Below are 15261 nucleotides of genomic sequence, written 5' to 3'. Positions count from 1 at the left end.
AGGGCCCCGAGGAGCTGGCGGTCGGAAGCGGTGCAGACGTTATGTCCCGTGGGGGGGGGGGGGGGGGCACCGGTCCTAGCTGCAGGGTTGTCAGTGATTGCAGGGTCCCCATAGCAACAGCTTCGCTCGTCGCCACCAGAGCGCGTTCCACGCATCCCAGACGTGGTCTCGGGGCCGCGGCCGGGCGACGGTGGCGCCTCCACCTCCGCTGCGGCCACCGCTCCGGTCGGCTTCGGAACGTGGCCGGCTTGGTCAGTCGTCGGTCGGGCCGGCTTCCCGAGGATCGTGATGAAGGCGTGGGCGGTGCTGCTGTTGACATGCGTGGCGGCGGCTGGTGCATTGAGGACAGCTAAACAGTAAGCCGATGTTGCGCAGACTGGTACTGCTGAATGTACATGCGCCCATTGCTGAGTGTTCCACATTTGCATGGGGTTTGGAACTGAAATGGCCGTCTTAAAGATCATTCGGTGCAGTTCAGAACCATGCCCTTCTTAAGACCTAAACCCCCCTCGTTTTTTTGTGCAAGGTACTATGACGCAATCAAACTATGACACATTCCGGAACATATTTGGTTGCCATGGAAATTGTGTTATCTAGAGCGGTCTTTTCGACTTGAACGTATCCCAAAAGCTGTAAGTGAGCTTATTTCATGATCTGATGCTTACTTCGATCGGCAAAAAATACAGTTCCTTGAAGAGCCTGTCAGCGCCCACGTTCCGCCGCCTATGATCCGACTGCAGCTTTCTGTTCAACAGAGATGCGGGCAGGATCTCTGCTCCACAAAGAGGTGGGCAGGATTTCTGTTCCATAGAGAGGCGGGTAAGATCCCTGCTCCATCGCCTATGATCCGACTTCGGCTGTCTACGCCACTGTCCGTTTTATACTTCAATCATGGTTCCGTAGGCGTCCGGTACCTCAAACGCCTACGCAACGCGCTGTTTCGCGGTATGCGCCGTACCTATGTTGCTATGGATACGCCAGATTCAGCGCCGTATGCCACTTACCATCCTGTTTGGGACTCTACCTAAGAAGAACGTCGCTCTACTCAGTCCCTCTACCGGACAGTGCACAACCTATGATTCCACCCAGCCCCTGACTGCTCCCATCACCCAACCAACCCGTGACTCTACCCAGCTTATGACTGCACCGAAGTCGTACTTACACATGACTCTACCTCCAAAGTCTCCTAGATCATTCTGCGCTGATTTCGTTTGTGGACCTTGCCTGTCAAATCACACTGAGATGGGCTGTTTCCTGCCACGGCGGCCGTGCGAAGCGAGACAAAAAAAATGGAGTTTCGAAAAACAAATCCTGCTTTCCATCGCGATGCTCTGCTTTGAACTGGTGTCAGCCAGGTCGGGTCTTCACCGCGATGCAACCTCCCCAGACAGGCCGCTGGGCCGTGAAGTGGGCTGCTAAGGATCTCGTGATTGGGGGATTCTTGCTAAGAACGCTCTGCTCGGAAAACCTGAATTCAGATACGCCCGGACCACCACTTCTGAATAATCATTTATGGGCGTTTCTCGGGCTCAGATGAGAAACGAAAGTCGAGCTGCGACTCTCCCATCGATTAAAGCCCAATACGCCAAGCACCAGGCGCGCTCAGAGCGTACCGGTTCATCAGGACGTGCAAACAGCAGACAGGCCCATAGGCACCCCTCAATTTCAGATTAACGCGCTTAAGGCATTGCCACAGGGCTGATGATTGTTGGTGGTCGCAGGCTGTTGATGCTTGCGCAGGAAGTTTGAGCGTGGTGAACTGCTCTGACAATGTCCCGGTCTTTGCCTGCGTCCCTGCCCTGCCCATAACCCCGTACCTGCCCCTGTCCCTGTCCCTGTCCCTGCGCCCGCCCTCTGCCCCTGTGCCTGCCGCAGCCATTGTCTCTGTTCCTATGCCTGTCCCTGCTTCCGTATCTGTATCTGTATCTGTATCCGTATTTGCCTCGGTATCCGTATTTATATCCATCTCTGTATCTGTTTCTATATCTGTATCTCTCCCTGTATCTGTCTCTGCATCTATCGCTGTGCCTGTCTCCATATCTGTATGTAGCTATGCGTCTGCCCCTTCCCCTAATAATTCGGTCATGTCTGTTACAACCGAGGCATCGAATCCAATCGTAGCTTGGAGTACCGCGTGCCTGATGCGGTCTTGGTTTCGATGCGTTTACCACAAAATGCCACGGACCACGTATGACAATGCGCAGTGGTCTTGATGCGCCATAGTGAAAAGCCAAGATTGTTGTGAATTTTCGACGGTATCATTTTGCCTTTCATCATCTGTGGAATGCATGGGATCATGAAGCGTTCGGGAGGGCCCGAGCAGGCTGTTTAGACTCATGCCAGCACCAGTCTGAGCAACACATCTTCAGCGGTCATGTTGTGTACTTGGATCGCATTGATTACTCTTCCAAATGTAATCAATGCGGTCCGGTCGCCTGTGCTCTGGTCTAGGTGGCAACGACCCCGGAGCAGCCCGCCGTGCCGAAAATGTCAGCTTTTATGTAATGAAATGTGGGCAGATATACCTGAATAAAGTGTGCCTCAAGCGTGTAAATATTGACGGACAAATCTGCCTGGAGACTAAACAGGGAGCGGCGCGAACGCTGCAAGCTGACGACGGCGCGTCGGATGGGCAGAGATGACCGTGACCAGGGTTGTAAAAAGGAAGCGAACTTGAACGAAAGCAACAAAGTCCGCGAGTTGCAATCATTTCAATGATCTGGCTGATGTAATTTTCCATTCCTCTCATTAGATCTATCGGAAAAATTGCCTGGCTAGATGCCGTTTGTGTTGACGCGTCGATTTTTGCCAGATGTTCCGTTCGTCCTAAGCTTCAGCCGGCCCAGTTGTGGTAGAGGACCTTCCAGGCGTCCTGTGCGTCTCATCGGTAACGTCATCCCCTTCCACAGCGGCTTCGTCTTAACGTCGTCCAAGGTGCTGCGGGCGGGCACCAGTCACCGTATCTGCATCACGCTCTTCAACGCGCCCGGGCCGAGGCGAAACGTGCACCTCACCGCCTGGGGCGATGCCGGGGGCTCCCCCTGGTCGACGCTGGTGGAGAGAATACCGGACACTGTGGGCGGTGAGCTTTCAAGGCGTACCTACTTCGGGTACACGGTGGGGATCACTTAAGAGGACCTTAGAGCTATCCCATTCGCGACATGCGTAAAACGGTGCTTCGTCATCAAAATCGCTTAGGAGCGCTTTAATTGCTCTCCTGTTTGCCAGCTACAAATCTGTATTACGGACTCCTCGAAATATCACATCCTGGACTTGGCTTTTGCGACAGTGGTTGCCATTTGCCTTCTGAACAACTGAAATCTTATTCTTGTGCTGGTCGTCGCTTTCTACTGTCACCCTGATTGGCTGTTGCTATTTTACCATCACTATCCTGATTGCCTGTCATCAACTCACATCTGACGATCTGATTGGCTCGGTTGCCGATCGGCCCCTCTGATTGGCTATCGCCCTGACTCTCCCGTCGTCCACAGCTGATGGCGACCACTGTTTTGACCTGGCCGTGCCGCGCACGGCGTCCGCTGGACTTGGTCACATGCTTCTCAAGGTCTCCAGTGCCACCGGGCTCAGATTATCAGATCTGGCGACGGTTCGTATACAAGATGCAAGGATGTAAATATGCAATATTCACTTCGCATGTCGAAACTTATTTCGCATGAGCGTCGAGGAAATGGCAAGTCATGCCCATAATTTAATTACGAGCTCATATTAGTGGTGTGCCCACCTGATCTATCAAGAGAAGACCGTAGACCTCGTGAGCCATGCTTCAGAGTTTATGGAGCTGTCACGTCAACTCGGCTATGACCTCGGGCCTTGGTAGGTCGACATTTCGGCACAGCTGGCCACGGAAGCACACATTTGCAGCTGCAACAACGGCCAGCCTTTCCAACTGCACTCTGATGGTCTCAAAACATTTCCGTTAACGCTGTGTGATCGGGCTTGACATTTCTCAAATATTGCAAGGCAGATCAAATAGAATCTAGCCCAGAGACGCAATTTCGCGAGGTCATTTGAGAAAGGCTGCCCATGTCAAGAACTGTCACTAGTCCCAGGTTTAGTCGAAGTGTAGTATCTCTGGGGGTTTGACCCACTGTTGCATCGAAGTCAGGGAGCAGTTGGAGGGGGTGGGGGTGGTACCGGCGGCGCACGCGGCCACGTTTCCGAACTGCGAGAAAGCCAGTTCGCTATACCAAGAGTATGTCAGAATCGCACGCATGGCGCAGAACAAGGTTCCGACAAAATGATCAGACTGCGGGTGCTGGGTGCACCGGCAACGTGTTGTTGCAGCAACAGAGAACGTGCGCGACCATGCGTGCGTGTAAAACACATGTTCCCCTTAAGCCATGCAGAGCTGCAGTTCAGTTGGCCCTGGAGAAGATCATGAGTGGTAGGGGCCCGGGACCGGACAGCGTGCCGAGCGAGGTTCTTAGGAAACTCGACCATGTGGGGAGGCACCACCTTCTCAACCTCATCCATAGAGCCGGATGTGAATCATGCATCCGCTTTGTGGAGATCGGCAGGGATTGTCAACAAGCACGAACCAGAGTGAAAAACTGCGAGTCACCGATATATCTCCTTAAAACACGACTGAGTTTTAATTGTTCAGCGCGCATGCAGGATAGCAAAGGCTTTCCTGATCATCAGGTCCCCGAGAATCAGGTGACTGCTCCCATGGCATGAAGTCAGACCGTGCCCTCCGACATGGCACCGGCCAAACGGTATATCTAAACACCGGCCATGCTCGTGAAGCCACCGCGGCGGGCGCCCGTGCGGCGGGCGCTGGTCGCTGGCCGCTGGTCGTTTGTGCGAAGGGCGCTGGTCGCTGGTCGCTGGCCGCTGGTCGCTGGTGCGGCGGGCGCTAGTTGCTGGTCGCCGGTGGGGCGGTTGCTGGTCGCTGGTCTTTTGTTGCTAGTGCGGCGGGCGCTGGCCGCTGGCCGCTGGCCGCTGGTCGCTGGTGCGGCGGGCGCTGGTCGCTGGTCGCTGGTTGGTACAGCGTTAAGCCTGCGGCCATCACTCACCAGTCGCTGTTATCTCCTCGATAGTTCCAGGGGAACGGGCCCGAACCATGCACCTGTCATCCACACTGACAGCCACATCAACCATCTGCGGAACCGAGGCTCGCAGACGGACACGACGCCATGCCCAACTGCCCGGGCTGACACCACGGACACGGAGCGGAGGGGCGAAATCTGTACAAATCCTGCGCTTGTCCCGTGTTGGCACCAGCCGAGATGCATCAGCCCCCATGTATCACAGACCTGACAACGATTTGTGCAGCTATCCCGGCACTGACAACGGCTTTCAGTGTAATGAACGTTGCTCGGTTACGCCTGGTTACAACAAGGCACCGGCTTTGTGAGACAATACACTACGCCAGTACAGCTGGCACTGAACGAGAGCTGGCTACCGTGACACCGACAGCTTGCATCTCAAGTGCTCAATATGAGACCAATGCAACAGATGGGCCTGCACACAGGCCAGCCCCTCTGACATCGGCAAGGTCACGCCGAGGTCGGGCGTCGGCAGACTGGCGCAGCAGAACACTCAGCGAGCCGTGACTGTACACGCCATCAGCTGTGACTGTACAGGTCATCAGCTGTGACTGTACAGGCCATCGAGCTGTGACTGTACAGGCCATCAGCTGTGACTGTACCGGCCATCAGCTGTGACTGTACTGGCCATCAGCTGTGACTGTACACGCCATCAGCTGTGACTGTACAGGCCATCAGCTGTGACTGTACAGGCCATCAGCTGTGACTGTACGGGCCATCAGCTGTGACTGTACCGGCCATCAGCTGTGACTGTACAAGCCATCAGCTGTGACTGTACGGGCCATCGAGCTGTGACTGTACAGGCCATCGAGCTGTGACTGTACTGGCCATCGAGCTGTGACTGTACTGGCCATCAGCTGTGACTGTACAGGCCATCAGCTGTGACTGTACAGGCCATCAGCTGTGACTGTACAGGCCATCAGCTGTGACTGTACTGGCCATCGAGCTGTGACTGTACTGGCCATCAGCTGTGACTGCACAGGCCATTGAGCTGTGACTGTACAGGCCATCAGCTGTGACTGTACAGGCCATCGAGCTTTGACTGTACAGACCATCGAGCTGTGACTGTACAGGCCATCAGCTGCAAAACGTTCACAGTGTCGCGCTAATGTGTGGACCATTAAGCAATTAATGAATCAGACAACTACCAAAATGTCCCTCACCGAATTACGCACTATTGACATTCACAACGGAAACTCTGCTGCAGCTTTGTTGATTGTGCGTTTGTTTGAAGCTGCATGCCATGCGAACTTCGCATGGTCTTTGAATTTCTGGACTGCTCTGCAGAAGTGAATTTGTGTCGGAATGCCTTCCAGGTCGGACCTCGTGTTGAGGCAGCAAAAGCATTGTGCTGCAGGGCGCTTTCAAGGGTTGCTTTAATATTTTGAAGGAACTGTCTATTATCCCGTTATATCAAGTCATCTACCTACAAACAAGTTTTAGCCATGCAGTAATTCTGGTCAAGGAGTTTTGGCCAGCGCAAAAATATTCGGTGAGAAGCATTCTCAATCTTCCGGCAGGCTTCCTGCTAATCGTATATGCGCCTTCACCGTCCTGCTGTACCGCGTTTCAGGTGACCATCAAGGCCTTCACGCTGGTGACGCTGATCCAGACAGACAAACCCCGATACCGTCCTGGGGATAAAGTCCTGATCCGTGTCATGGCCCTGAGATATGACCTCACGCCGATCATCGAAAACGTGAGCTGTACATCCTCGGATTAGTTCACTGCCGAACGCTATGAGTGAAATTTATTTTTTCAAAACAGCCGGTTAGCTATGTCCACTGGTCGTTATTGGATGGCTGTGATTATCATTACGGGACGCAGGCAGGTGGAGGTGAAGACCTGCCGAAGTCCTTATCAAGCTTACTTAGTGGTGACTGGTGCTGATAAACGGCAGCTCTATGTGCTAATAAACGCGAACTCCATGTGCTGGTGAGCGGGAGCTCCATGTGCTGATAAACCGGAGCTTCATGTGGAGCTTCCGTTAGGTTCTAAAGTGTTTTTACTCTGTTCGTATACTGAAAAGGAGCGCATCTGTTTCGTTGTAAGGATCAGTGCAAACTATGCATCGGATTTTTTGCTTCCGAATCGGCCACTGCTCCTCAGGTTCCTGAGGTGTGGGTGACCAGCCCAGACAACATCCGCATCGCCCAGTGGAGGGACATCAAGACCAGCGGAGGCCTGATCCAGCTGGAGATGCAGCTGACCGAGGAGCCACCCATGGTGAGGTCACATGAAGGTCAAGTGGTCGCTCGGGTGCAGTTATAGCCTAGCCCTGCCGGTCCCCTGCCTCCGGTGAAATCATCCTCTAGAAGAAGATTCGCTTCTGGTGAGGTCACTTGGAGAGCGAGGGTTCGCCCTGGTGCAGTCTTCCCCTCGCCCCGGTGAGGTTACTTGAAGAGCGAGGGTTCGCCCTGGTGCAGTCTTACCCTCACCCCGGTGAGGTCACACTCTGACCGATGGGCCGTCCCTGACAAAGCCATCAAACCACATGCTTCCATCTTATCAAGGTGCATTGGCACATCGCTCGAAAAGCATACGTTCCCAAGACAATAAAGCTGGCTGAAGGCCCTCCAGCACTGCTGGGGGCATTTGGGTACACTTTGTGATTGACTTTCAGGGCAGATGGACTATCCACGCGAAGACAAATGACGGTCCCGAAAGTAAGGGTTTCGTTGTAGAGGAGTATGTGCTGCCTACATTCGAGGTCAAGGTCAAGAACCCAACCTACGTGCCTGAGGGGGACAAAACCATCACCGTCGACGTCTGCGCCAAGTAAGCCATGCCTGATTGATGCTTGTGCGCTAGCTGATGAAGTGATTCGCAACAGCAAGACTAAAAGGCTTAGCCAAAGCGTAGAAAGCATTACAGTTCCTTGCGAGCTCTCATTGGCGGAAGACATTTCACCAACCGGCCACAGTCTACAGATTTTCCAATTCCATGCAATTTCCGTTTTACCGGGTTTTATCAGGTTTACCCAATTCGTAATGACTAGGGAGCGTCGTGCTGCAACATTGATTGCACGCACCGCCACCTATCGCTGCTGCAACGCCTTTTAAGTCCAGTGCAGTAAGAAGCGTTACAGGTTTGATGTCATACGAGCTCAACATCGATACTTTTTCCATCGCATCGAGTCACGTGAATGTAAGCTTCGAGGTGCTGTTGCCTAGCATTGGAGTGGATTCCCTAATGAGATATTTTCCATTGTCTAGTCTGAACAACTCTGCCTGAACGCGTCCTATAAATGACTGATGGATCAGGGCCTATGCTAAGCAAGCTCTTCACAAAGATCTTGACTCCACCAGACCAACGGCGTCCATCAGATTATTGCTATGAAATTCGAGGCATCGTAAAACGCCACATCACCGCCGCCGCGTGCAATCGTGTCTTTACGGTCAGTCGTTAGCGAGTCGTCTTTGACAAAATGCACAAACGAGCGCTACTTCTGGGACGTGGACCCACATAGCTTGCTAGCCTGGTGAACAGGTGTCTAGCGGGACGCCGACTTAGCCGCGGGCAGGGGCTATAGAAAGCCTCTCAAGTTAGAGGTGAGCTAAAAATTTTATCATTTCTCTCTAGACAATGACCGTATGGCCAATGGTGGACGGTTAGTGGGACCACTACTCCCTTGACTCCCCCACGCTCCACCCCCCCTAAGTCTGCACGCCTGGCCACGGCGATGTTATACCAATACGAGGCAGTATCAGAAGCGACGCATGCCAGGAAGAGCCGCGGTAATGAGCGGTACCATAATGCAGCAACTCCCCGGTGGTGGCGTTATAATCTGGTAAGCCATCGAGTGCTGGTCGGAATAGCAGACCCTGAATAGCTGATATTGCGGAGTGAATCCGTTCGCTCACTGCCATCTTTGCTCCCACTAGTGCTGAAACATGTCGTTACAGAGTAGTTATATCAAGTAGTTACAAATTGATGAGTCACCACGTTGAAATAGGCTTGCCGGGAACCACAGAGGGAAAGGTTTAGTATCAAAAACATTGACACGTTTTCATGGCCAATCATCAGCAGGAATCGAGGCAGATTAGGAGGCTAAAGCAGTATTGTGTCACGAACATTCGGATGCTGGACCAAACGTGGGGAAAACAAAGCTTGCTTGAAAACATTTACTATAAGATAGTTCGGGTGAATGCATGCCGTTGATTTTCTTCCACAGATTGTTCTAACATGGAGGTGGAATACTAGAGAGACGTAACCGAGCCTCTAGATTATTTATCAGCCTTTAGTAGTTCGCCTGGAGTGAAAAGTTTTTATGTTCAGGTGCAGAGAATATTCGACTGTCGTGTTCTTGTTCATAAGTCAATTGAAAACGGATTGCTGAAATTGTTTAGCTGATCTTGTTTGAGAAAAACAGGAGAACGGGACAAAATTACCCCTGCCTTGAAAAACACGTTCAATGTGTTGCGTAGCCGTTCTCCAACTGCCTCAGGTGCTGTGTTAGTAGGATCTGGTCGAGGGGATAACTTAGACCGAGGGAACTAGCACTCCATGCAGTACCATAACACGGCCGCCCAATGTCACCTTCATCCCAACGTCGTTTGACATAGGGCATGCGGGCACGACGTGAGACATGTTACAACATGAGCTGCAACAAGCCAGCTGCAGCATGAGCCTCTCAGGCTGTAACTTCATAATATACCTCGTTCAGTCCGTGGTAGCGGCCAAGCTCGCCTGTAATGACGACCAATATTCGCGACGAACGCACGGAGCATGGGCCCGCCAGCCTGCATTGATCATGCCACCAAAAAAGGAGCATGCAATCTAATAATCTTCTGTACGCGATGAAACTAACCTTTACCACCGGTAAGTGTCATAGCGTCATAGTGTCATATTTGTCAGCATTTCAGAGTGAGCCCCATGAACTGATTAGGGCTGGCGAAGCAGTGCACAGCGAATAAGATTCAGATTCAGATTCATATGTGTGTCCAGAAAGGATTCCTAATCATAGTGGCCTTTCATCTGGTGAGTCAATAAAATAAAACGTTGAGAATAAATGTCAATGGATTCCGTTGACGAAGCACACCATGTGCAACACGCATCTGCGGCCCCTTTCGCCTACTTTGTTTTTGTATTCTGTAGTCCCCTATGTGCGCCCCTATGTGCGGTATATTACAGCCGTCAGGTCTGTGCGCTCGTTCCCGCCACACATGATTACAGCCGTTAGGTCGGTGCGCCGCTCCCGCCACACATGATTACAGCCGTCAGGCCTGTGCGCCCGCTCCCGCCACACATGATTACAGCCGTCAGGTCGCTGCGCCCGCTCCCGCCACACATGATTACAGCCGTCAGGTCGGTGCGCCCGCTCCCGCCACACATGATTACAGCCGTCAGGTCCGTGCGCTCGCTCCTGCCACGCATGATTACAGCCGTCAGGCCTGTGCACTCGCTCCCGCCACACATGATTACAGCCGTCAGGCCTGTGCGCCCGCTCCCGCCACACATGATTACAGCCGTCAGGTCGGTGCACTCGCTCCCGCCACACGGGACCCGCCAAATTACGCGTCTCCTGCCAAATTACACGTGTCACGCCAAATAGTCCTCGCGCAAATGGGTGTGAACAACGTACATATTAAGCATCGGGAGAGGCCTCTGGTCAGATTTACCGTCAAAACAGTTGAAGCAAATGAGGACAAAAAAACAGTCCCCTATGTGCACCCCTGTGACCTCAGGTCACAACCATACTTCGTGGCTGTGACCTATAATGGCCGACATTGGTCAGAAATATCTGAACGTAAAATTCGGTGGACGAAGCCCTCCGAAATACGTCAACACGGTTCTCTGCGAGTGTGATGGAATCGCCACGCTCGCCGTGATGACAACGCCGGGTATCCGGAGGAGAGTTTTGTCATTTGCACTGCAGCCAAGCTGTGCCGCAAGACAACCGCTGCGCTCTCCTTACGTGTCGACGAGACTCAGGTTTACTTCTCTACCGCTGTGCGGCTCTGCACAGTGGTGCTAGGTGCTGGAAGCCGGAAAATCCGCCCGCTCAATCTGAAGCTCGCTGGTCTGGGAGTTTGGAGTCGGGGAGTCTGGAACATTTTTGGAAAATAAGTTTGTGCTTGCAGAATGCTTGCACATGGGTTTCGAAATGTATTTGGTGACGGTATGTTCCGCTGATTTAGCTAAAGCTGATGACCTGTTCCACCGAATGGAAATACATCTGGCTCCGTTTCTCCACGCATATGATCCACCAGGAATGCGTTGCATAAACTTTACGAGATGACAAACGCTGACCTTGCTTAACGCAGGTACACCTTTGGTCAGCCGTTGATTGGAGCCACCGTAACGATGTCTGTCACGGACGGTTCCAACCCAAACGAACGCGTCAAGTCGGCGACACTCTCTCGGTGAGTCAGCGACACTCTCTCGGTGAGTCAGCGACACTCTCTCGGTGAGTCAGTGACACTCTCTCGGTGAGTCAGTGACAGTCTCAGGCCGTGACACCCTTACAAGTGTCAGTGACCTCTTGACGTGGCGTCAGAGTTAAGCGATCACGGCCGTGACGCTTTGGGTGGTGTCATTAACCCAACGCCGGCGTCAGACGGTTGGGGTGCGACTCTGTCAGGTGTGATCCAGAAACAAAACCAGAACTGCGCCCGCGCGATGTTTTGCTGCTCAATCCCTTGTAGTGATATATATATATATATATATATATATATATATATATATATATATATATATATATCAATACCTTCTCGATACCTTAGAGACCGATACAAACAGACGAGACACGTTGCAGTGTTTCTGTTTTTACAGACGGACGAGACAGGCTGTGCATCGTCTGATCTGATTATGGATGAACTGTTCGCTCGCTTTGGTGTCGACGTAAGTAATCTTGCATTTGTGCTGCTTGGGGCACATGTGAGTGTGACACACACACACACACACACACACACACACACACACACACACACACACACACACACACACACACACACACACACACACACACACACACACACACACACACATACACACACACACACACACAGACAGAAATACGGTTGCACGACCCACGGGAGAGATATCCTCAGAGAACCTCAGGAGGGTCGCATCGACCCTCCCCTTTCTCTTACAGGGCTAGGGTTTAGGCGGCTGAAATAGTGTGGGACTGATCAGAAGTTTGGTAGGGTAAGAGTAGCGTGGGTCTGTTTGGCCCGCGTTATAAACACCTGTGACCACCCAGTAGCTGTCTTTCCGGGTGGCTGTTGTTCTAGAATGATACTTAAAAAATGGTCAAGCAGTTCTCAAACGCAAATACCCTCAGTGCTGTGTTGCTGGGCCACGGATTTTGTTGTTATCCATAGCCGTGCTGTGCCATATCAATGCATGCACCTGAGCGACGTTTGACTGTGCCAAACTATCGTTAAGTATAGTTAGTCTTTCTTTCTAGGATGGCGATTCTTTTCTAACAAGCGTTGAATAGTTTCGTTGGATTGCACATTGATAGGACACAATTACCTTTGGACGGCACCTTTCTGGTGGCAATCAATGCCCACCTCTGACATGGTACACGTGCACCTTATACTGTCAGTTCAATATCTTTTGTGTGACCCGCTCGACCTCAGCTCAGCATGAACGTCACTGTGGAGGAGTTTGGCACGGGTCTCAGCCAATCAGAGATGAGACCAGTGCACAGAGACATCTCCAGAACCGTCTCGGCCTCCGTTCCGGAGAACGCACAGCTGTTCATCAAGCCCGGCCTGCCCTACTACGGCCGGGTCAGTTTGGGTTTTTGCGGAGCGCGCTGACGAAGGCCATGAGTCATGCTGCCAGATCCTCGATGGACCTGTGTTGATGGGGGAGGGGGTGGGGGGGGGTGGTTGAGCTATCGCTTGGATGTCAGTGCAGCTCTGATGGTGGTCGTCGTAATTACCAATGCTTATGCTTAGACAGCCAAATATTTATGGAATCATGCTCTCGGGTTCAGAGTGGTCAGGCCTCACGGGCTTTACATTTCAGCGACATATACTGTAATTATTCATGTAAATACAGACTCATGACACTGCGCGTTGCACGCTACAACGGATTGTGAAAGAAGATGTAATATTTCGAATACATCTACCAAGGGTCAAATTGATTTCGGCGTATGGAAGTGAAAGCTGCTCTATGCGCGTCAGATGCCGCGAACTGCTCACCGCATGGCAAATACAAATATTTCCTCGGAGTGCCATAACATTTCAGCAAATATTTCGAGGTCGATGGTATTAAATACGCAATGCGAAGCATATTTGGATATGACTTGCTGGCGAACAGCATGCAATGCTTAGAGCATTGCGACGGTGCAAACGAAATGTGATCGCGCTATTCCAGCTCCACGTCAAAGAGAGGGATGGCTCGCCTTTCGCTGAAAAAATCGTGGAGATCTGCTTCGAAGCCAAGTACAAGGAGAAAGCCGCCGTGTGAGTGTGGTGTTCGTTGTGTTGCCGCTTGCGGGGTCAACGTTTGGCTGACTTTACGACCGAAGCTTGATTGTCTGTGACAGAATGTGTCTGATGCAACTGCTGAACTAGTTGCTTGCTTTGCACACCTTTTTGTCATCCAACTTATTTTTGTCATACACACTTGTGTATCGTAATAGCACGGAACTCCGGGACCATGACACGGAGGCGAGAGACAACGGCACTGGACAGCGGGACTATGGCACGGAGGCGAGGGACAACGGCACTGGACAGCGAGACTATGACATGGAGGCGAGAAACAACGGCACTGGACAGCGGGACCATGACACGGAGGCGAGGGACAACGGCACTGGACAACGGAACCATGGCACGGAGGCGAGGGACGACGGCACTGGACAGCGGGAGCATGACACGGGGGTGAGGGACGACGGCGCGGGACAGCGGGAGCGTGACACGGAGACGAGGGACAACGGCACTGGACAGCGGGACTATGGCACGGAGACGAGAGACAACGGGACTGGACGATGTGACTATGACTCGGAGGCTAGGGACAACGGCACTGAACAATGAGACTATGACACGGAGGCGAGGGACGACGGCACTGGACAGCGGGACCATGACACGGAGGCGAAGGACAACGGCACTGGACAACGGGACCATGACACGGAGGCGAGGGACGACGGCGCGGGACAGCGGGAGCGTGACACGGGGGCGAGGGACGACGGCACTGGACAGCGGGAGCATGACACGGAGGTGAGGGACGACGGCGCGGGACAGCGGGAGAGTGCCATGAGGTCGCGAGACATTGGGACATGAACACGGAGCCGGCAGGCGATACCAAGGCGCTCCATGGAATCTTCCCACCATTCGTCCAAACAGAGATGTAGGAGATCGGATATGTAGGAGATCAGATATGCAGAAGATCGGATATGGAGGAGATCGGATATGTAGAACATTGGATGTGTAGGGATCGGATATGTAGGAGATCGGATATCGGATACGTGTTTCACGCAGTGTGGCATGCCATTCCAGACAGAGCGGGGTGGACCCGCCGAGGACTCCTGCCGATGGCTTTTTTCTCGCCCATAAAAGGGTATGTCGGCTAGGGATAAACACCAGTGATTGGATAAAGAACGAGAAGATGCTCTTTCTTGGCTTTCACCTTGACACATGTGGTCTTTGTTCAGGCGGCGTTTTTTATTGCGTTCCAGCGCTATCGGCCGCAATAAGCATAAATAAGGCTGGGGAAGCCTGTCATTTCAAATGCCTCTTGAACAGGCCCATTTGAACTGTCCAGATATGCCCCACACCGTCACGTGCTGAGCTGCTGTGACCTGCACACCGTCCTGTTCTGAGCTGCTGTGACCCGACCAGGCCTCTATGGGACGATCACATCTGACCTAGTAAAATGATCTTCATGACCCTGACATCGCTTTACATCTTCCTCACTTACGGTCACCAGTTCTCTTTTGTCTTGCCCTGCCCAGCCACGCCCGCCATAACCCCCGCCGTGCCCTGCACGACACCTTCTCCTGCTTTGTCTTGCCCTAATGCAACCCTTCCTGCCCTAAAAACCTTTGCTCTACTTAGCCTCGACCCGACTCAAGCAACATGTCACCCGCTTTTCCTCTCTTCACGTTTTCGCCCCCCCCCCCCATTCAGACACGGCCGAACGTGGCTAATGTCGACCTGGTCTGCCACACCTTGACCTTGACCTTGACACATCTTTATGTTTGCCTATCTTGCACCTCCTACACTGTTTTGTTTGACCC

General features: G+C 52.7%; 2 protein-coding genes across 2 annotated transcripts in view; both read left to right on the top strand.

The window, feature by feature from the left end:
* The first annotated feature begins 272 nt into the window (after positions 1-272).
* Positions 273-14571, top strand: LOC119114486 (ovostatin). Its single transcript, XM_037238597.1, has 11 exons — positions 273-356; positions 2910-3082; positions 3492-3607; positions 6643-6768; positions 7179-7295; positions 7693-7847; positions 11336-11434; positions 11844-11912; positions 12656-12808; positions 13401-13489; positions 14522-14571. The coding sequence occupies exons 1-8, from the start codon at positions 289-291 to the stop codon at positions 11875-11877; spliced, it is 888 nt and encodes a 295-aa protein (XP_037094492.1). The 5' UTR covers positions 273-288; the 3' UTR covers positions 11878-11912; positions 12656-12808; positions 13401-13489; positions 14522-14571.
* LOC119114487 (uncharacterized) overlaps positions 12662-15261 on the top strand; it is a gene marked incomplete at its 3' end in the record, with an annotated part of 4819 nt that continues 2219 nt past the window's right edge. The window contains exons 1-2 of the mRNA XM_037238598.1: positions 12662-12808; positions 14099-14242. Coding sequence (XP_037094493.1) covers positions 12662-12808; positions 14099-14242 — 291 coding nt within the window. The remainder of the gene's footprint in view (positions 12809-14098; positions 14243-15261) is intronic.

This window comes from Pollicipes pollicipes, unplaced genomic scaffold (assembly GCF_011947565.3).
Source record: "Pollicipes pollicipes isolate AB1234 unplaced genomic scaffold, Ppol_2.1 Scaffold_803;HRSCAF=921_pilon_pilon_pilon, whole genome shotgun sequence".
NCBI classification, from domain to species: domain Eukaryota; kingdom Metazoa; phylum Arthropoda; class Thecostraca; order Pollicipedomorpha; family Pollicipedidae; genus Pollicipes; species Pollicipes pollicipes.
Note: the sequence above shows the minus strand (reverse complement) of the source record. Positions and strands in the feature narration are given on the sequence as shown.